At 40.4% G+C, this 22,642-nt stretch overlaps 2 protein-coding genes across 4 annotated transcripts in view; both read left to right on the top strand.

The window, feature by feature from the left end:
- ercc4 (excision repair cross-complementation group 4) lies at positions 1–7,893 on the top strand. The gene is given in 11 exon segments (XM_042508053.1): positions 1–180; positions 183–278; positions 1,149–1,329; positions 1,455–1,650; positions 2,571–2,778; positions 3,104–3,284; positions 3,380–3,511; positions 3,676–3,780; positions 5,460–6,126; positions 6,221–6,333; positions 6,890–7,893. Coding segments are annotated over 11 exon segments (2,700 nt in total). The 5' UTR covers positions 1–99; the 3' UTR covers positions 7,630–7,893.
- A 1,476-nt stretch (positions 7,894–9,369) lies between these two features.
- Positions 9,370–22,642, top strand: part of mrtfba (myocardin related transcription factor Ba) — a 35,773-nt gene continuing 22,500 nt past the window's right edge. For 2 of the 3 annotated variants that reach the window (XM_042507519.1, XM_042507518.1), the window contains exons 1-3: positions 9,370–9,518; positions 18,039–18,127; positions 21,526–21,753. In XM_042507519.1, the coding sequence (XP_042363453.1) occupies positions 21,600–21,753 (154 nt within the window). In that variant the 5' untranslated portion in view covers positions 9,370–9,518; positions 18,039–18,127; positions 21,526–21,599. Of the gene's footprint in view, positions 9,519–18,038; positions 18,128–21,525; positions 21,754–22,642 lie in introns of those variants that run through there. The other variant, XM_042507520.1, reaches the window with a different exon arrangement.

Here is a 22,642-nt window from a genome sequence, read left to right as displayed (position 1 = left end):
TGCGTTGTCTCTATCAGCATGATTTTTCACTGTTTAATCTAATTTTATCGCTGTTTGTCAGACACAAGTTGCTGTTTTCGGTGTCCGCGAGCCTCCAACATGGCGGATCCGCTGCTGGAGTTTGAGACGGAGATGTTTCTGGGGCTGTTCGGCTGTGACGGGCTGCTGGTGGCGGCGGAGGGGGGATGGGGATAGACCGCATCCTGCTGCAGTTCATGCGGGTCTACTCGGAGCAGGACAGCCTGGTGCTTCTGCTCAACACCACCACACCTGAACAGGTGAGGGACTCGTGTTGAAGACTTGTGGCGGGAAAGGTGGCTGAAAGCGTAAATCTAAAGTGTAACTCGAGTGTAGAGAACAGAGTTATGTAGATGGTATTGATTTCAGAAATGTGTCTAAATAATCCAGAACCACCAGGTCCTACTAACATAAAGGGGACAATGCACTGTTTACACAGCAGACACAACTTTAATCTATAAATCACCTCTTAAAATATTTATTTTTAATTTATATCAGAATAATTTTTTCACTTCCAAGGAATTTGCACAATAAGCACATTATAAGGAAAATAAAGCAAAGAGCTGCATCACTCCACACCAATATAAAATACAAAAATCACAATAAAATAAATGACAAAAATAAATTTTAAAAAGTACTACATTGAGAAAATTAGCTGTTTCAGAAAGAGAGCTTTACACCTTTGTGCAGGGTGTGCAAAAAATATTAATCAGGATGTGCAAAAGTTTATAGTAGAGTAAATGTGTGGAGGGTGTCTCTTACCTTTTATTTATGCCTTTTACACTGTTTTATTTTAGTTTCGCTTTCTCAAACATACCTTTTGCCCAATGTAACTTTTAAACCTTTTCATCTGCCATTTCTTATATTTCGTAAAGCTTGTTTTGAAAAGCACCTCATTGAAATAATTACTATAATTATTATTATTATTATTATTGTTATTATTAGTTTTTGTTGTTGTCGTTTTATTGTTATTATTATTTGTTTTTGTTGTTATTATTTTGACTTATTGAAGCTGGAAAATCACAGGTGGAACTTATTACATTAGCATTTTATTTATCTTTTTATCTGCTGTGCAAAGATACTCAGAGCAGGTTTAACAAAATACTTTCTGTCTGGTCCTCCCTCCCCAGGAGTATTTCACGGAGCAGTTGCGAGTGGAGGGCGTGACCCACCTGCCCAGGACAGTGACCAGCGACGTCCACAGCACCGAGCGCTATAATGTTTACACTGAAGGAGGCGTACTGTTCGTCACCAGCCGGATCCTGGTGGTCGACTTCCTCACGGACCGCATCCCTGCTCATCTTATATCAGGTCAGACTGCTGCCTGATTTCGGCTGCTAAAATGATAGCCGTGTTTTGTTTGTTTGTTACGCTATTTATCACCAAGAATGAATTTGCTAACATGCACAGACTGTCCCTCTGCACCGCCCCCTCAGGCATCCTGGTGTATCGCGCTCATAAAATCATTGAGTCATGTCAGGAGGCCTTCATCCTGCGTCTGTTCAGGCAGAAGAACAAGACGGGCTTCATCAAAGCCTTCACTGACAAGGCCACGTCCTTCTCCTCGGGCTTCTGCCAGGTGGAGCGCGTGATGAGGAACCTCTTCGTCAAGAAGCTCTACCTGTGGCCCAGGTATGACCCAACATAACAGAGCTGTCACAGCAGACATTTAGTCACTGCAGATGAGCACACGTGTTATTCTTCAGGGTTCCCACGGTCATGGAAAACATGGAAAAGTCATGAGATTTCAAAATCATATTTTTTAGGCCAGGAAAAGTAATGGGACACTGGTAAAAATCATTGAAATTTGTTGTGTGTGATAAATTAAATTACATTAATGGAACAAAACGGTGAGTTTATTTTTTGTAGCTGATGACACAATGTAGCTTTAATTTGTGTCGACCTATGGAAACATTTTGGTTGTTTTCATTTATTGAACCACAAAAGTTTCTTCATTTTCTCCCTGAGTTTGTCTCTCACTTCACGTATGCCCATGAGGCATGTCAAATCGTTTTTAATCACTTTCGTCTTAGATGGCAGTATATGGTATTTAATTTACCGCCAATTTAAAAAAAAAAACGTTTTCCTTTTTTAAAAAAAGAAAAGATTAGCAGTTTTCTTCTTCTTTTTTAATATTTGGCACTTTGTTATTTTCTTTAAAAATTATGGCTAATTCTTTTTTCTTTAAATATTTTTTTATGGAAATAAAATGGCAATTTTCTTTTTCTTTTTTTTAGGGAAAAAAAAGCAAAGAAACCCGGGGGTTTGAAGGCATGTTTTCTTTAACTGCTCATCACAGCCAAAGGTGTAAAAACAGAAATTATTGTTGGATTTCCAAATTTCCAACAGTGCTTGAGCACATCATTGGGGACGTTAACATTGTCTCTTATGTTTCAAAATCCCCAGGCATGTGGGGCAAGGAAAACAATATTGGGCAAGAAAATCATGTGTTTTGAATCCTTGAAAAGTCCTGGAAAAGTTTTTAAATTTTGTTAATAAAAATATTTTGGAAGCCTGATTCTTCCCTCACCCTTCATTACCTGCCTCAACAGGTTTCAAGCGTCAGTGAACTCAGTGCTGGACAGGCACAAGCCAGAGGTGGTGGAGCTCCACGTGTCACTGACGCCGGCAATGAGGGCCATCCAGAGCTCCATCCTGGACATCATGAGCGCCTGTCTTAAGGAGCTGAAACGCTACAACCCCACCCTGGAGGCTGAGGACCTCTCTCTGGAGAACACACTGGGGAACGCCTTTGAAAAGGTCTGTCAGTAGTCCTTTTCACACAGAGATGGCGTTAGAGCAACTACCAAGTGGCAAACCAAACCATTGCGTGTGTAATTTTAGTCATCATGCTGGCATTGTGGAAACAAAAGAGCCGCAACAAAACAGCGTTGGCCTTTAGTGTGACATATAATACAGTATATGCATCAGTAGGGCTTTCTAAACAATAACAATGACATAAAATGTGAATAACAGTCATTATCATCTCTATTATATAGTCGCCGATCTTGCTTTTCTGCTTCTTTGAGTTAGCTGCTAACTGCTGCTTATTGTTAAGGTTGTGTTTTGCCTTTTTCCCATCCAGACGATCCGTCACTACCTGGACCCATTGTGGCACCAGCTGGGAGCAAAGACCAAAGCCTTGGTCCAGGACCTGAAGGTGCTGAGGGTTCTCCTCCTCTACCTCACCCAGTACGACTGTGTCACCTTCCTTAATCTGCTCGAGTCGCTGCGCTCCAGCCAGAAGCTCTTCGGATCCAATTCAGGTAAACTACAGCTTACTCAGGGTGAATAAAGATCTTCATGGTTAACCACTTTTACCTGTGTTTGATTGCATTGCGGCTGTCGTTGTGATCATCAGGGTGGTTGTTCCTCGACTCCAGCACATCCATGTTCATGAACGCTCGGGGTCGAGTGTACCGCATCCCAGAGAGCAGGAAGAAGCTCAAAGTGGGAGCAGAGGCAGAGAAACAGAAGCCATCCGCTGCTTCAGGTAACAAACAGATCTCTGATATTGTGGTCTTCAGAGTAGATATCAGCATCATATGTTCATTATAATGACTAAAGGCTCAATGTCTGTGTGTGTGTGTATATGTGTGTGTGTGTATATGTGTGTGTGTGTGTGTGTGTGTGTGTGTGTGTGTGTGTGTTTTACAGAGGTGAAGCGGGAGCTGGTGCTGGAGAAGAGCCCAAAGTGGGAGGCTCTGACTGAGGTCCTGCAGGAGATCGAGAGGGAGAACAAGAGCTCTCAACACGAACTAGGTCAGAGCTCACTTCTGTTAAAGCGCTGTGCCAACAGAGTGTGTCATTTCTATTCTATGGATTTACATATGATGCACTAAATTAACCCTTTGAAACCTGGAGGGACTTCTCTTTTCTTGTGTGGCTTACAAATTCCTTTCACAAGTATTTAAACCTTAGAATCCTGAGCAAATTGGTGCATTTTCATTCAAAAACTTGGAAAAGAAGGCAATGAGCAAATTTGTAAGAAATGTGCCACAAATTGAAGTAATAAGTAGATTTAGAAAATTATTTTCAAACAGTTGTGAAAAATGTCTCGGGGTAAAAACTATATTTATAGTTACTATAATTATATATTTATTTTTTTTGTAAATTTTTACTCAATGTTCTGGTTATTTTCTTGTACTTTTTACTTTTTGCTATAATTTTTGGGTCATTTCTTTTATTGCTCTAACCCTTCTTCCCATGCTTATGAAAGAAATCAAGCCAATTTGCTCAGGTTTCAAGGAGTTTACAGAATTTAAATCAGAATCAGAATCTGATTTTTTTTGCCAAGTACATTAATATATACAAGGAATGTGACTATGTGTTTTGTTGCAAAACAATTAACATAAAGGACAAAATAAAAACAGTGAATTTAAATAGAACAGGACATAAGATAGATAACATAGAAGCAATTTAAATATATAAAATGACAAAATAGAATATAAAGTACACAAAATGCATGCATTTGTACAATCCCTCCCACATGCAAAAGGTGTTTTTCGGAAGTTTCCTTTTTGTACCCAAAAGGTGGTTTTGTCATCTATTGAAGTAACCTCAATCCATAAGGGAAAAACACAGAAGTACACATCCACACATTTTAAATTTAAAACCAGTAGAGTCTCTGGTCTTAACACAGCTGACATTTCACAAAGTTGTCCTCAGGGTGTGTTTCTGGTTTGCTCTGATCTTCTGCCGTGTGCTACTGCTTTTTAGACTTCATCATGCACGTTACATGTGCATATACACGTGCAAGATCTAAAATTAGAAAGTTTTTGTATATTATGTTGTATGTTGATTTTAATATGTTGTTATTATGTACAGCTGCTACCTCGGCTAGGTCTCTGTTATACATTTTTTTTTTTTTTTTTTATCTCAATGGGACTTCCTGGTGAAATAAAATAAATAACACATGTACTTGCAGTGTGCACAGTGAAGGTATCTAGCTCCCCTCAATTGGGTGAATATACAAAAAATACAAATAGTATTTCACTGATGTAATGCCAGTCTGTCTCTGCAGTAGAAACACGCAAATATTCTTCAAATTGGTGCAACATGACCAGAGAAAAAAAAGATAAAAGTGAAAATTTAAATAAAAAAAAAAAAGATTAAATAAAAAGAACTCCGAGGTTTTATTAAGTAAACATCCCTCCCATGCTAAACATTCTTTGCACTTTTTAATTAATTAATTTTATTGGAGATCATTATATTAAAATACTGATTCAGATAACTTGCAAAATGCCAAATATCGGTCCCAATAATCTGTTGACCCCTAATAAACAACAGAGCCTGGACCTCTATGGAAAGAAAAACACCAACAAATGGATTGCGGCCACATTATTAATGTTTTTAGTGATACCTTGGTTTGATAAGTCCCAATGTTATATAAGGACGCACTCCTCTGACTCTGCTGTGTGTATCTAACGTGTGTCCTCCAGGTCGGGTGCTGATCTGTGCCAGTGATGACAGGACGTGTGCCCAGCTGCAGCAGTACATCAAGCACGGCTCTGACTGGATGCTGAACCGACTGTACGCCCGGACAATCGGTAAACGGGACTCTTCCGCAGCCGCATCCGCTGCATTTGAGCTCGGCTCGCACAAAAAGGGCAACGGCTGGCCTAAAAAAGGGGCCAAAGGGAAGGAGCCTGCACAGAAGAAGAAGATGACTAAGAGTAAAAAGAGGCCGTCTCTGACTCTAACCCAGATGGTGGGGAGAGAGGAGACAGGTGACGCCGCAGTGATGGGTAGCAGTGGAGACGAGGATGAACTGATGGATGAGGATGAAGAGGAGGAGGAGGAGCTGAAGCTGGATTTGTCATCAGATGCTTACTACGGTGTCCTGAAGGAGCCGCTGACTGTCATCCACCCACTGAAAGGCCTCACTGACCCCCACAGCCTGACTCGGGTGCTGCATGAGGTGGAGCCCAGCTTCGTGGTGCTGTACGACGCTGAGGTCAGTTTCGTCCGCCAGCTGGAGATCTACAAAGCCAGCCGGCCAGGAAAGGCGCTGAGGGTGTATTTCGTCATCTATGGAGGCTCGACAGAAGAGCAGAAGTACCTGACGGCGCTGTCCAAAGAAAAGAAAGCCTTTGAACACTTGATCAGGTCAGAGGGACTTCTGTCTCTTCAAGCACCTCCGAGTCTCTGTTGATGTGTATATCAGCCTCTCATTGGTGCTTGTATTTGGGTTTCTCTGCAGGGAAAAGGCGACTATGGTCATCCCAGAGGAGAGGGAGGGGCGAGAAGACACCAACCTGGACCTTGCTAGAAATTTAGAGCCTGCCAATGCCACCGTCAACACCTGCAAAGCAGGCATGTCTATTTTAGTCATTTTTAAAAGGTTTAGATTTGCTCCTGCTTTTTACGCTGGCTGTAGCTGTGGCCGGGAGCCACATTTTATTTTCTCAAAATTGGCACAAACGTACACTGGGATTCAAGGAACAAGTGATCGGAATTGGGTGGTCATAGGTCAAAGGTCAGTGTGACCTTTTCTGCTACATTGTCGTGAATACAGCATCTTAAAAACAACTTGAGGGAATTTTCTCAAATTTGGCACAAACATCTGTTTGGACTCAACAATTAACTGATTAGAATTTAGAGGTCAAAGGTCAGTGTGGCCTGACAATATGTTTTTGGGCCTTAACTCAAGAATTTGTAATTATGACAAAATTTCACGTCTTATAGGACAAACTGATGAAGTGATGACATTTTATATCCAAAAGGTCTCACTGCAGCAGCATCATGTTCTCTGTTTATTACTCAAAGACATAACTCTGGAACAGAAGGGGAGCAAATTCGGTTTTCTTCCAAATTTTTCTTGAATAACTGTCTCATTGTTTTGTATTTCTACTTCCTGTCCAATAACCAGGTGGTCAGGAGCAGCCCAAAGAGCCGTCACGAGTCATCGTGGACATGCGAGAGTTCCGTAGTGAGCTGCCGTCCTTGCTGCACCGGCGTGGACTGGACATCGAGCCCGTCACCCTCGAAGTGGGCGACTACATCCTGACCCCAGAAACATGCGTAGAGCGCAAGAGCGTCAGCGATCTGATTGGCTCATTGCAGAGCGGCCGCCTCTACACCCAGTGCCTCTCCATGACCCGCTACTACAAAAAACCAGTGCTTCTCATCGAGTTTGACCCAGCCAAACCGTTTTCCTTAATGGCCCGGTCAGATTTTCGACATGAGATATCGTCCAATGACATTTCTTCAAAACTCACCTTACTCACTTTGCATTTCCCTCGCCTCCGTATTCTATGGTGCCCCTCCCCGCACGCTACAGCCGAGCTCTTCCTTGAACTGAAGCAAGGTCGCTCTGAGCCCGACGCTGCAGCAGCTCAGGCGGTCACCGCCGAGTCCGACACAGTGACCGAATCAGCAGACCTCTACAACCCCGGACCGTACGACTTCCTGTTGAAAATGCCCGGGGTGAACACAAAGAACTACAGGGCGCTGATAAAAAACGCAGACAGCCTGGCAGATTTAGCCAAACTCAACCAGGACAAGCTGGCAGAGATACTCGAGAATGTCAACAACGCTAAGCTGCTGTATGAATTTCTGCATAATGTTGCTGATGTCCCTGCTCCTGTGCAGAAAGCCAAACAGACATGAAATTTAACTGACCTCAGAGAGACTGATTAATTTTGTAGTCTTCATCTCTTATGTATATAAATATATTTTTCACATTTTTAGGATTAGATTTAGTTTTTGTAAATTTAGATGACAGTGGCATTAATGTACAACAGTGCAGAGTGAATTCATATGGTACATTTGGACAGGATGAGTCTTTGCCTTTAAAAGTTACATTTATATTGTATTAATGTACAGAATGAATTTGAATAATGTTGCTTTTTCTATTGTATTTTATAAACTACTCTGAATGGAACATTTTTAAATTATGATGAAAATAAATAAAGTTCTTATTTTTTTATAATTGTTTTGTATAATCTTTCTTCCGAAATAAAGAAATGGATTACAGAGTGAGTGGATGGAGGTGTTGCTTATCAATTTTGAAATGAAAAAAGAGACAAGTGTGGCAGTATAATTTATTTTAGCAGTGTGTTATTCATCTGTGGAAATATTGCTCAAATACCACAAATGAATAGCACTTCATATGCAGTATACAACCTTTATTTAATCATCTAACTTCACTGAGATTAAGATCTCTGAGAGAGAAAACCAAACATATCCAGACACAACAAAAAGACGAACACATACAATCATATTATCCACATCAACATATGCATGTGACATACATAATCACTTATAATCTTATAAGAAGCTACAAAATGACAAAATTAAAGACAATTACATTATAAATTGAAACAGAAAATGCACTGGTGCACAAAAATATCACCTTTCCTGCACAAGAATGCAGAAAATACAGTGTTCCACCCCTCCCAAAATTTTCCAGCAGTAGAGCCCCGACCTCACGCCGATGACATCTAAAGGTAAAATGGGACAGCCATGTTTGGTTGTTTTTTGAATAATTAAATCCATGTATTCATTCAGTCATTCATTATTATATAATTTCTATAACCTTACTATTATAAAAGATTTGAACTATTCTCAAGGAAAGGATGTTTCTAGAATTTTAGAACAATTCTAGGATTTCATGACATTTCTGGGATTTCTAGACATTTCTAGGATTTTAGGATGTTTCCTTGATTTTAGAACATTTCTAGGATTTTAGGACGTTTCTGGGATTTCAGGACATTTCCAGGACTTTAGGACATTTCTTGGATGTTAAGATGTTTCTAGGCTTTTAGAACATATCTAGGATTACAGGACCTTTTTCTAGGATTTTAGGACATTTCTAAGATTTGAGGACATTTCTAGGATTTCAGGACGTTTGGGTCTTAGCTCAGTCTTCTGTCTGGGGGTGTGAGGGATCCTCCAATTTTTTTTAATAAACAAGCTCTGTTTTAGTGCTGTTTTCTGCACTCTGGCACCTTATGTAGACTTACAGTACAATGACAATCCCTAGTGTGAGTCACTTTATTTTTTATTGTGAATTAGAAAAATGTTTGGGGACCCTTTGGCACCCTATTGGGGGCCAGATTTGGTCTGCGGGCCGTAAATTGAGTATCACTGCCCAGGTCCTAGATACAAAGTAAAGTGTGTGAGAAAATGAGGTTTGTCGTTCATTTTGAACGAGCTTCAGATTGGAAAGTTACGAAACATTATACATTATATGTGAGAATAAAACCAGACGTCGAAAAATGTTATCGATTATAAATCAGTGTTGGTTTTGTGATGCGATTTTTAGTTTATACGCGCTGCCCGCAGGACAGCTCTTCTCCGCCACGCCCCCCAGACCTTCCAGCGTCATGACGTCACTGCATCCGAAACCAGACCAGTCGCAGCCATTTTACTCCGTGAAATAAACTTCAATCCCACAGCCAGAGGAAAAACACTCAACTTAACTCGGCTGACATCCATGGATATCTCAGCATGAATCGGAGCTCGGACACATCCCGGTCTCAACTCTTCGTAATACGGTAAGACCTCAGGGCCGGTTCGGCGCCATCATGTTTTTAGCATGTTAGCATGTGTTAGCTAAAGGGAGCTAACTAGCCAAACTGTGAGGAGGTTGTTGTTGGGGAGCTATGGGGCAGAGGCGGGAGGCGAGACTCGGTAAGACAGCGACGGTTTGACTACTACTAATCTTTCGAAATGTATTTTAGCCGTAGACTTTATGGCGCTTCGTTGTCATTGGTGGTTGGCGCTGTCTGCACTCACCTGTCAGATTTAAAGTAGCTAGCGGCGTTAGCTTCACCCACACCCACCCTCCTCCAGAGCAGTAGCTGATGATTATATAGCAAAATGTGTTATTGCTGTTTAAACCATGTTGTTGTCAAGCCATTGTTTGTCAGAGTTTGTGCGCTGCACGTTTATCGCATGCTCCCCGACAGCTGGTGCATGGCATCCAGTGTCATTGTGAGTTGTCAGCTCTATAACTCAGGTAATACAATCCAATTACAATGGTGTAATGAGGCCCCACGCGCTTGCACAAACCCGATGATGTTATCTTATCGCCCTCCAATCGATTGAAGCGAGCAAAGTGAGGTAACTGTGCTGCAGCAAACCCAAACAGGTCTGTGTGAGTCATACATACAGACAGACAGGATATGGTAGATTCATCCAGTCACAGTCTGTCTCCGAAAAGTGTGAATTATTAGCTTAAACACTAAGGTTGAGGTTGGATGGGAAAGTAATTATCCCAAGTCTGTAAGCCATGTATCCCTGTGTGTATCGCCTATTTCAGCCCCCCAGTGAAGTATTAGTTTGCAGGGAGATTGTCCGCTCAGTTCCCCTCAGACCAGGGTTTCCATGTCTCTTCCTGTGGTGAATTAAATGTCCAGAGTGTAGGATTTAGTGTGCATTGGCAGAAACTGAATGTAATGTAATAACCACGTCCAGTTGCCAGTGAAGAGTAAATGGGTAAAATAATAGAGCAAGAAAAAAGTCTAAAGTGAATATAATGTAAGGGTAAAGAACGGACAAACAATATATTCGCAATTCATAACATAAAAATAGTATGGCACAATCAAATGTCGCCATAATGATAATTCAGAGGTTAAAGAAAAGCAGTGGGTCTTCACTGCTGTATCCTTCTGTCAGACGTCCCATTCTAACAGGGAAGCCATTGACTGCTTCAGGCCCCCATCTATGCTATCATCGAAGCCACCAGACTCCAATGACAAAAACAGTCATTTTAACTCACTGATGACAGGAGCTGCTGATCTAGTACTGCTCTGCTGGTTAGTTAGTTAGAGTTGTCACGTGACTTGTGGTAAATCCAAACCAACCTCTTTAAACGGCAAAGTCACACAATAACACAAACCAACTACCTGATTGAGTCAGCGGGAGACCAGCAGCTCCTTTGTTTAATTACTGTTTTTCTCAATGTAATCTGATTTTAAAGAGAGCAAAATAACAGTATAATTTTCCTTTTGGAAATTGCTGTATGACATTGAGATAAAGCAGTGAAAACACTCTCAATACACCATACAATTAAACTGTTGTTAAATTTTTGTAGGTGGGATGTTTTTTAGGTGTCTAAAATATGTTTTGTTACTACTTCATTCACAGCAGGAGATTGCTTTGCATTTAAACCTGCTTCTCCAAACTGGGGGCTGTGCCCACTGATATCTACTGTATATGATATACTTATAATAGATAAATACCCTTTACAACCCCACTTCAAAATATCTGAACTATCCCTCCCATACTTTTTGTCCTAAACATACAGAATGTTTTGGGAGAAAGGCAGCTTTTGTAGTGGCTGTAGTGGTCCTTCTTTCCATAGGTGAGACAGTCCCATGCTGTGTGATCCTTTTGAAAGAAAAATCTTTTCAGCAAAGTCCACAAAGGCAGCCACAGGAAGGAAATGACACCACATGTGTGTCTGTGGGAACAGAGCAGAACGGTGACTTCACTGAATGAGCCACAGTGATGACATCATCTCTGTCTTATCTCGGGATAAAAGAAGACGTTATTGTTGGACCCAGACAAGGTCTATTTCAGGACCAGAAAACTGCAGACTCAAACTGCAGTTTGGCATCGAATAGTTCTCATGCTGCGGGCTTTGTGTGTGTGTGTGTGTGTGTGTGTGTGTGTGTGTGTGTGTGTGTGTGCTTGGTACATTTGTTTAGTATCTCTCACAGGATGAAAGGCATATAGAGATAGTTGATACAAGCAGTATGAAGGCTAATAATGCCAACATTATTTATTTTTATATGTAGCCTTGTTACACAACATAAAAAGCTAAATCTTGTTAGATAATGTAGCGTTCTTCCCCTGGAACTACATGATGAAACTTATAATCAACCAGTTTTTCCTCAGTATTCCCCTGTTAGGTTCAGATTTCCTTTTGAGATGTTAATCAGCAGGCTTTTCTAAGAAGATTCTCATTCATCCGTGAAATAAGATATCTGTCTTTTAGACAAAGAATTTTCTGCTGTGTCAGTATTTCACTACAGCTTTATCCTTTTTTATAGACAATAGTCAGTGGTGTGTTTATGTCCTTTAAAGCTTCAAACACACCAAACAGACATTAAAAAGCTATCAGCAGCTAAAGCTGCCTGTGATGCCTCATGTCATCTGTGTCTTGGCCAAAAAGTTGCACATGAACATACCACAAACACTACAGCCAACAGACAGTCAGTACATACACTCTCCGCCTGTGTGAGAGGAAATTACTTTCCGTACCAGCAGATGGCAGTTGTCTGTAATCTTCATTCAAAAAGGGAAACGGGAAGAGTGTCCTGATTTTAGTTAGCCAATTATCATATTGACAACACAATTTAATGTTAGAAGAACAAAGCATACCTCCGTACAACTCAAACCATCAGGAAACATTTCAGTTTAAGAGCTCAATGGCTAAAGAAAGGATCAGACTTTATGACCCGTTTCACTGCACAAAAAACCCATTTACACCTGCTAACATCTGGGTTTCTAATGTGTGTGTGCTAGAGTTGCAGTAGTATACCAGTTTCAAGGTATGTTGTGATAGGAAAGATGATAGCTATCATACTTATAAATTTGCTTTATTACAACACTGCAAAAAAAAAAAAAGAATTGGACAGAGTGTCACTGTTTTTCGTAATTTTAAAAAGGAAAACATTTAGAACATGCACCCATTTAAAAAAATTTGTCTTAAGTTTTAACCATAGTCATAAAATGTTTGTTCAACCAAATGTCATCCTTCTGCTTTCATTCCTTCAAGGGTCACAACTGTTGTTGACAATAGTTGTGTAATACCACACACACACACACACACACACACACACACACACACACAAACAAAGGCATACTTGTCTGTGCAGAGCCGTATACACAGCTCTGCTCTACTGGCAATGGGAATTGAGCCTATCCCCTATTTTAAGTGGGTTTACCCATGTTAAGAAAACCTGTGTACATGCGCTAATTTTGGTGGAAAAGTGGTATTATATATCTGACTAGGGTAACAGACACTCACCAACTGCTGATTGCTTGGTTGGTGTGTTTATGTCCTTGAATAGAGACCAGACCTCCTCGACGGTTTACAGTTTATAAGCTCTTGGACCGAAGCTGCAGTTTGCAGTTATCTCATGCTGTCAGCTAAGTGAGTGAGTGAGTGAGTGAGTGAGTGAGTGAGTGTGTGTCTGTGTGTGTGTGTCTCTGTGTGTGTGTGTGTGTGTCTGTGTCTGTGTCTGTGTGTGTGTGTGTGTGTGTGTGTGTGTGTGTGTGCGCGTGCGCACGCGCCAGGCCTGTTTGTAGTAAAGCTGACCCCTGACCCAGTGCACAGATTGGGAAGTGGAGGTATCTCTGTGTTTGTTACTGTTGTGGTTACACAGCTATCTCAATCCTCTTCTGCTAAGTGGCAGCAAAAAATATTGTTTTTGTTATTGTTTTGCTGAAATAGTGACATAGGCGATTGCATAATGTTTCACATTGTGAATCCACACCCACATTGGTTGTGGCTTGTATGTTTTTAGTTCAGTCCCAGCCAATGATTAGAATAATCAGAAAGATGTTTGCGGTAGAAGGTCATAAAGTGTCTCACCTGTGCTGCACATGTCTTTATATGGCAGTGAGAGAGAATAAACAGCCTTGGGGGGCAGACACACCCAGATACTGTCGTCATAATACCAGAATGTGTCGACACAAACGATTACCTAATGAACTCTGATCTTCTCGTGCAGCAGATAATAAAACACAGGTGAAACCCAAAACCAGTTTTGGTTTTTATTGATCATACAATCCACCCTGGTGATTTTTGCTTAGTTTGATGTGCTAACATTGAGCTCCACAGTCAGCCTCGGTGATTTGGAGGAATATTCAAACTAGGGTTGCAAATCGTAAGCACTTTCCTTAATCGATTATTGGTAAAAATTAACAAGCAATTAATCAATTAATCATTATTTTTTGTAAAAACAAAAACAATACCAAATGCGTGTTCTCCTCAACCAAAGCTCACAGAACCATATTGCATATACTGTGACAGCACTGCATAGGCTATTAATAATCAATTAAATTTCACGTGTTCAATTTAATTCTTAATATTGCTGCCCCCTTAGAGTCGGGGAGTCAAATCATCAGTTGGTGACCCCTAAGTCGATCAAGTCGAGCAGTGTTTATGTTGGGTTGTTTTTACTAGTTGGTGTTCTGTGCACAGCTGCACAGAGGAAGTGACTTTAAGCATTGTAAGAATCATAAATTACAGTATCTTCTCTATATTGCTTAGATGTGGTGAATTTGCAGCTCAGAGCAACATAAGACAACACAGTCTCTGGCTTTTGTTTGATATCAAGTGTCAGCAAAAATATTTACAATCTGTTGTAGGTACTGTTAGCTTTACTTTTTTACTATATCACATGAATGTCACTGTTAAACTAAACATCCCAATGAGGCGGTTCATACTGTAAAACTTGATAAGGAAAAACAAAATTAATCGTCAAATATAGGGCTGCACCAAACGATTATTTTTTTATTGATTAATCTATCGATCATTTTTTCGATAAATTGATTAATCTATCGATTATTTTTTTAATAACTCGATTCATATCCCAACGAATTTACTGAAAATAACATTTTAAAACTTGTCAGCAGGGCATTATTCTCCAACAAAAAATAGCCCAGTCTTAAATGGTAATCTGTGTTTTACGGTCTGATATAAAGCAAGCATTTGTTCCACTCAAGTAAAAGGAATGTAGTGCAATCTACATTTAGCAATCCAACAGCAAAATAAATAAATCAAAGTAAAATTCAAGTCACCTAACAAAACAGTTACTCTTTGTTACAGCAACAAACCTCAAAGCTAGCAGTCCAACAAAACATCTTACAGTAAAATTAGTGCAATTTGAATAACACTATAACTTTTCTCTGACAGAAATAATTAGAACTAGTACATTCTTTCTACATCAAAATAGTCCAGCCTTAACTGGGCCTTAAGGCATACTGCTGCCTGCAGATATGAGTGCTGTATTTTCATATTTATAAGCACATAGTCCACTTATTTATGAACTTATACAAGCTCCTGCACAGCTGACAACCCCATCCTGTAAATGATTCAAAATAAAATAAAATATCTATCTTAAAAAAATAAATATCTTAAAAAAGGCGGTTGATAACAAGTTGCTCCAATGTGTGATTTTGAATAGCATGCTGGCATTGTGGTAGCAAAAGAGCCGCGATGGGTGTGACATTGAACACAACAGTATTGTGTATTGTGACATATAATATACAAGTCAGCAGTGCTTTCTAAACAACAACAATAACATGTCAATAACAATCATTTAGTCATTTAGCGCCCTCATTATACGCCGGCTTATCATCTTAGCCGATGTATAAGCACCTCCTGGACCTCATTGTCTTCACTACTTGTGGACTCTTATGGCCCCCATTCTTCTTCTTTGAGTTTGCTGCTTACTGCTGCTAGCTGGTTTTTAAGTCTCTTGCAGCAGGTTACACACATAACACTCCATCAAAATGTCACACCTGTCCAATCCATGGTCCTGACCCGCTGGCTGTGACTTTTCTGCAGACACTGTTTTGGTACTGTTACACCTCCTATGAGGGCTTAAAGGGGAGACAACTCTTATCCCCTCATTTCATGATCGTACTTTTTATACAGAACAGCAAGGTGGCATAACAGTGATATATCCCTGCCCTCAACAGGCAGTGTTAAAGAGGGTATTTATTCCTCATACCAGTGTGGTTTTGTTTCAAGATTAATAATTGCAATTAAAGAGCTGTTTGTCCCTGATGGCGTTAGTTTCTCGACCAACATGACTTTGTTAATCATTTGTTTATAACATGATAGCAGACGAGATCACAGGTTGTTGGCAACACGTTAAGCAACAAAGCGGGTTATGTGCTGATAAGGAAGGGAGGAGTACACTTGTTCATATTAATTGTGGCTGCAAACTACAATGATGATGATTGATGTTAAGCCAAAGCAGAATATTGTACTACTGCTCCAACTCACCCAAACCTCTTTATACCGTTGAGCACACCCCTGACTCTCGTCATGTGTTTGCTGGAATGTGTGTGTCTGCGCTACCCTTTGATGAAACACATGGTACTTGTTGCCTCGTGCCATTAAAAGAGCGGTGGAGGGCAGAGCAACACGCAGCGCCTGCCATCTGGATCCGCTCTTTGATTCTGCCAGGGCAGCTCCGATGTTTATCCCACAGCGCCCTGTCAGCCATGACAGTTGTTTGTTCCTTTTCACAGCCCCCTTTCTCTCTCGCACTCGTTCACCCACCCTCAGTTCCCCCCAACGCACACAGCATGTGGCACTCTGTTGGAAGCCTGCCGTCACTTCCTGTCTTGTGTGTTTTCTTCTGACCAATAGAGATCCTTTTTCTATTAAATTATATTTTGGGCTTTTGTCATCTGATACATGCTTTTTTTATGCTGGTATGTGATTTTTTTTTTTTATCCCGACACAAGATTTGTGGTGAAAACATAACACCAAACAAGTGCTGCATGGTTATGCCCAAAATAATAATCACAATCATTTTGATTAATACTGAAGTAATGGTTATTAATCATAATTATTCTTTTTTTAGGGACAGATTATATATTTTTTGCACCGTAATACTCGAATAAACAGAGAAGGGGTTGACTGATATTGTTTTTTAGAGCCAATACCAGTAGTGATTATTAGTACTTAATGAGGCCAGTAACCAATGTCTGGAACCGATATGCGTTTACAGTAAAAATGTAAATATTTCTGTCGAAATTTAGAATTTGGAATATAACAAACTCCTACATAAAACTTTGTTAAAATGCCTTTAGCAAATGTGCAATCAATACTAAAACTCTCAACATCATATTAAGCAACATCCCTGCAACTTTTTTTCCATAAAGTTCAGTGAAAATTTGAATTAAAAAAAATGAATAAACAAAAATAGCTCTCTGAGGTTTTACAAAGTAAAAGTTCCTCCCATGCTGACACTTGCTTTGCATGTATTGCAGACTGCCTTACTGCTGTTGGTTGAGTTTAATACACACACTTTTTCATGAATTAATTTTATTGGTGCAATGCCAAATATCTGCCTTGATAATCAGCCAGGCCAATAATCTGTCGACCCCTTAACAGAGCACTGCTTTCACTTCAATGTGTAAAGAAATCATCGCCCTGGGACCCCAGGAAGAGTAGCTGTGCATTAGAGTGCAGCTAATGGGGTTCTTAGCCAATAAACAAACAAGTAGCCAGAAAAGAAGCAAAAATTCATTGCAGTTTTTCAGATGCTGTGGTCACAGGGGGATCTACATTAACAAACATATCTTGCAAACATCAGATGTGTTGTAGAAGACCATTATCTGCCCAGTGTCAGTAAATTGATGCATCAGTTACGCTCTAATCTAGTTTTCTAGTTTTTATACTAAGAGTCCTGAAAGCTTCTTGTTATTCTGAGAGTGTCTTCTCTCAGACTGCAGCATGACGCTCCATTACAGCTCTTCAGTCGTCTGGATCAACTGTTTCCATTGTCTCTGCATGAAGGATCCTCTTCCATTGTCATAGAGACTGCTGCAGGTTTTCCTAGCAACCCGTGAACATCAGATCTCAGACTCTGATGCAGCCTTGAGTGTTGGCTAGTTATATTCAGGCATCTTTAAGTGGTGCTTATCATCTGTTTTATTCTGCACTTATCTTCAAACACACCTATTCAAGCAACAGCCGTGTCTGCTTCAGCACTGTGTGTGTTTTCATTTGATCATTTCTGAATGGATTTTCATTCATACTATTGCATTAGTTATGTTACTTCATCTCCACTCTTTAAATTGTATCCGTTTTGTAGTGCATGCCCTGAGAAAATGCTGTTGATCGTGTTTTGGGGCTACAATTTTGTTTTGAATTTTTATTGACAAGAGACGGCTGCCTACAAAAACTCACTTTTGAACTGAACATAATATTTAACTGCTATATTTTGAGTCTGCAGGTTAGAGTTGGGATCCTGCTGAACCCTCTTCGAGTTTCATGCATGATATGTTTGTTCATGTTTGCTCCTTTCTGTCTCTTGCAGGTTTGACTCCATGGCTTAAGCGTGACTTTTGACAAAACTTAGCCCGGACGTCTCTGTCCTCTCCCCCTTACCATCCTCTTCCACTACAGGTAGGCATGAACATAACAACTGACAATGATTTAGAACTGGCCATATGGAGAGAATCAAAATAAAGTGCTATTTTTGACAAAATACCTTGATTGTTATTGTTATTTATATTGTAGATGGTTTCACAATGTATTTACACAATTATATTCTTTTTAGAAGTAATCATAGGTAATGTAAATGTGATGACTGCGTGCATAAAGGCAAATAATGAAACATCTATAACAGTCTGTTACATTTAGAAAATTACATCACTTTACTGTAATGCAGCCTTAACTACCAAGGAAAATCTAAAAGTAGAAAGGGTACTGAGTCAGTGCCAGACTTGCATGACCATTTGTTTTCCTGCCCTGTTTGTTTACGTGTCACAATGTAACGTATCTTGGACCAAATAAGGGCTGAGATGCAGCTGCTGCATAGAGCCATGATCTGTTTGGTGACCAATAACAAAGAAAACAAATGTGCGTATTTATATAAAGCATTAGGTAATATGTAGATATAAGTTCTGCATGAAGGGCTGGATTCTTATAAAGGGACTTAAGTGCTATGTATCCTTCAGTCGCAACTTGTTATCCAATTCCCTGAGAAACTGAGAGGGATGAGTATTATTCTGCAGTACCTCGCTAATGTATGTTAAATTTTATTCCTTAATGAAGTCCTATTCCCACTGAAAGATAACCTGAGAGAGATGAACAGCACTTTTACCAGAGTCAGTGCATGTATAGTTTCCTTTTTAACAGCTTTGACTCAGAAAATTCAAAGCAAAAGGCCAAACAGCATGGGATGCACAGTTTGGTTGTAATCTATAGAAAGTACTCACAGACTGCTTAATCACACATAATGCTGTGACTACAGCTCCGTCACAGAAAACCATTGAGGTTCAACATCAAGGCCTGAAAAAATGTCTGCATCGTCATGTTTCAGTGACACTTCATCATCATTAAGGGTCCAGAAGTCAGAAGCCGTTTACTGACTGGGGTACTTTTACAGCCATTGTCAGATTCAGCATGCACCAACTCAGATTACCAGTAAATGCAAAGTGAACTGGGATTGACTCTATGTTAATACTTGATGTCTGATTGGTGGAGCTGAATGCACACTCTAAAATGTCTCAAATAAAGCAGGTAACAGTTTAAGTACACCAGAAAATGTTAAAGCAAAGAGGCAACAAATCTAAAACTCTGACTGTGAAATACGTAAAATAACAGACATGAAATAATATTATTATTTTTTCTTTTTTGTTATTGCTTTTTTTTCCCTTGCTGCTCAGACGGTGTCACTGGTCTGCCGTCTGCTGGATTCCAGGGGGTTGGGGGAAAATTTGATTCCTAGATGCATTATGATGCGTACCAAGATGTTTCTGAATCAATCGACAAATGCCAGAACACGATTTTTCTTACGTAATATTGACGGAACGAAAAAGGCAGAACTCAGAACTGTGGAAGTGCAGCACCTGCACAGACAGTCTATGGAGAAACCCAATGAAGATGGCTGATCGCAAACTTCGACTGGGGTCTAGCAAAACGTGATGATCGGGCAGAAACTGATTGCCGCCCCTGTGAGCGTGCACAGCCTATTAAACTGTATTGCCCAATATTCACGTCTTCAGCTGCTCTCACATGGATCAAACAGTCGTAGCATATAAATACACATATCCTTATGTCCGTCGTAAGAGCATAGGTATGTCTTTGTGAAACTTTAATGTAAAATTGCATTTTATTTGTTGCATTGGTGTTTTAAAGGTATTTACAGAGGTAAAAAGGGACTGGGTGACCTATAATCTATCAAATAAATCACTGAATGAAATCAAGTCATTTTGAGGCAGACACAGCCTGTCAGTGGCAAGATAGGCACTGTAGTCACTATTTGGCAAGTAAGAAATTACATTTTATGCATTGAAATGGTCTTTTAAAGGTATTTACACAGGTGAAAAAAAGACTGCTGAGCTACAGTCTGTCAAATATAATCACTATAAATGAAATCAAGTGATTTTGAGTCAGAAGCAACCTTTTAGTAACAAGATAACAGCTGCAATCACTTTTTGGCAAGTAAGAAATTGCATTTTATGCATTACATTGACCCTTTAAAGGTATTTACACATGTAAAAAGGACTAGGTGAGCTATAATCTGTCAAATAAATCATGATTTTGAGGCAGAAACAACCTTTCAATGACAAGATAGGAGCTGCGATCACTTTTTGGTAGGTTTGTATGTGTTGTATTGGCTCTTCAAAGGTATTTCAACAGGCAAAAGGAGGCAAAAAGGACTGGAGTGGTTATAATCTTGGCCACAGAGCAGGTAATATAATGCAGGCTCATAAGGATAATAGCAGAAAATACTTTTATTTTTGCATTGCTCAGCAGCAGGAATCAGGAAGTCTCTGCAGCAGTTGACTACAAGTAAGGGTGAATCGAAGGGTCAAAATAACAGCATGCGATTAAGGCAATTTTTAAAAAAAAAAAGACCTGAACTTCATCGCAGTTAGCGCATTAATGCTGACAGCCCTAGTCTAAACTAGAAAGTAATAAAGCAGAAAAATTAAGAGCTGAATGATGAAAAACAGCAAAAATTGAATGTATGTAAGGATATATTTGGCAATACTGTTTCACTATGGTCATGCCAATAAAGCCTCCTTGAATGAAATTGATATATTTTACTTGCAATGAGCAGAGGAGTATTTACTATAGATGGTGATACAATCTTTAAAAGCCGATCAAAAGATGAAACATTGGGTTTAGGGTTTGTTGTGTTTGGAAACATGACATCAGCATTCATCAACCAATCTCTCATGGTCTCCCTGTGCCGTCTGATGCCCTTGGCACTTTAAAGACCGACAGGGAGAAATAAAAGCAGTCATAAGAACTCAGCGGCCGCCAGCCAAGAGCAACACATCAGGGTGGTTAGTAAGGAGCGCTTCGGTCCTGGAATGGCGAGATGTGGGTGCTGCTGAAGAGCGATAAATAGCATGCATGTTCAGCACTCTGTCATGTGCAGGGTAAGAGGCTGTTAGGAAGCCATGGATACTAAACTGTTTGTTTTGCTCCCCAAAATGTTTCCGTTCCCCCCTTTTGAAACCGCTGCAGCGACGTCATATTCCAGATCATGAACAGAGAGAACATTCATGCACAGACGTTTCTCACGAGCGTCGGTTTGAGGCGATTATTTGGTGTAATAGCCAACCTAGCTCATTTAATGAATAATTTGGGCTGCCACTGAGCTCTTCCAGATGGCCCAAATGAAATGCCACCCGAAGCATTTCACCAGTTGGGTGAAGGCATCATACCAACAGGATGATGGCTGTTCTGAATTACTGATGTTCGTGAGTGACGCAGTCCTCCTGGTAAAGAGCAAAGCAGTAACTAGATGTCCCTCCTCACTCTCTCTTCGTCTTGTGTCCACACAGGTAGCAGCAAGACACAAACCAAAGGGACGGTGACCCCTCCCCTCCTGTTGCTTGCCTTTCCCTCCTGAGGCAGCATGGAGATCCAGGCGTCTCACGGGCAGCTGGGAGCAGAGGGGGACTGTGAGATGTCAAGCCTGCTGTTGCCCAGTCCTCAGAGCGAGGCGATGACCCATGAAATGGAGGAACTGTCCTTGCAGCCGTTGCCTCCGCTCAATGAACGCAAAAATGGTGAGAACATCCTGCCGTGCACACAGGCCTGTTATAACATGTTAGGACAGAGGGCATGTTTAAAAGGCCCTCATGATAAAAAAGTGATCAAAATGATTTATATAATCACCACTTATTTCTGCTGAATTCTAAGGAGGTGCTGCTTGGCAGCATGTATGTAAATATCATCAGCAAAGTGTATTTAAACAGGGTTCCCTTGGACCCATAAAAATCTTTGAATTCATTAATCTAAAAATAAGGTCTTAATTTGTATTAAAATGTCTTAAATCAATCTTTCAAAAGTCTTCTAAATGCTAAAGACCCCGACACACCAAGCTGATGGCTGGCCATTGGTCAATGTTGGCTGCGAGTGAGCATCTGTCGCAATAGTATTTGCTGTGTGTTTGCATTGCCGAACCCTTGTTGGCCGATTCAGCAACTGAAATCAGCTTGAGAATAACAGTTTTTACTCTTTAACAACTCTTCGGGAATCCTTTCCATAATGTTGTCAGACACTTAGAATAACAGTCTGAGCCTGTCAGTGACAAAAACAAACACTTCTGAAGCCTGCAGTGCTCTCTGTCATCACTAGACCAGTTGTCTCCATTTCTCACTTAGATACAAAAACGTGGAAAAATAGAGGCCAGTTTGAAAAATACCAAAGTTAACCTTTAAACTCCAACTCAACAGCTACTCTGTATAATAACATTTTGCTCTTTGCATTTGTTGCAACTCCTCACTTAAAACAGCCCTGTTCAGGGGTGCCTGGTGGCTCAGTGGATAGAGCGGCACCCCATGTATGGAGGCTGTGTCCTCATTCACAGCAGCCGCATGTTCAAATCTGGCCTCAGCCCTTTGCTGCATGTCTCCCCCTCTCTCTCTCCTCCTCCCCCTTTCATGCTCACACAGT

The sequence above is a fragment of the Plectropomus leopardus genome, chromosome 19 (genome assembly GCF_008729295.1).
Source record: "Plectropomus leopardus isolate mb chromosome 19, YSFRI_Pleo_2.0, whole genome shotgun sequence".
Classification (NCBI taxonomy): Eukaryota; Metazoa; Chordata; class Actinopteri; order Perciformes; family Serranidae; genus Plectropomus; species Plectropomus leopardus.
Note: the sequence above shows the minus strand (reverse complement) of the source record. Positions and strands in the feature narration are given on the sequence as shown.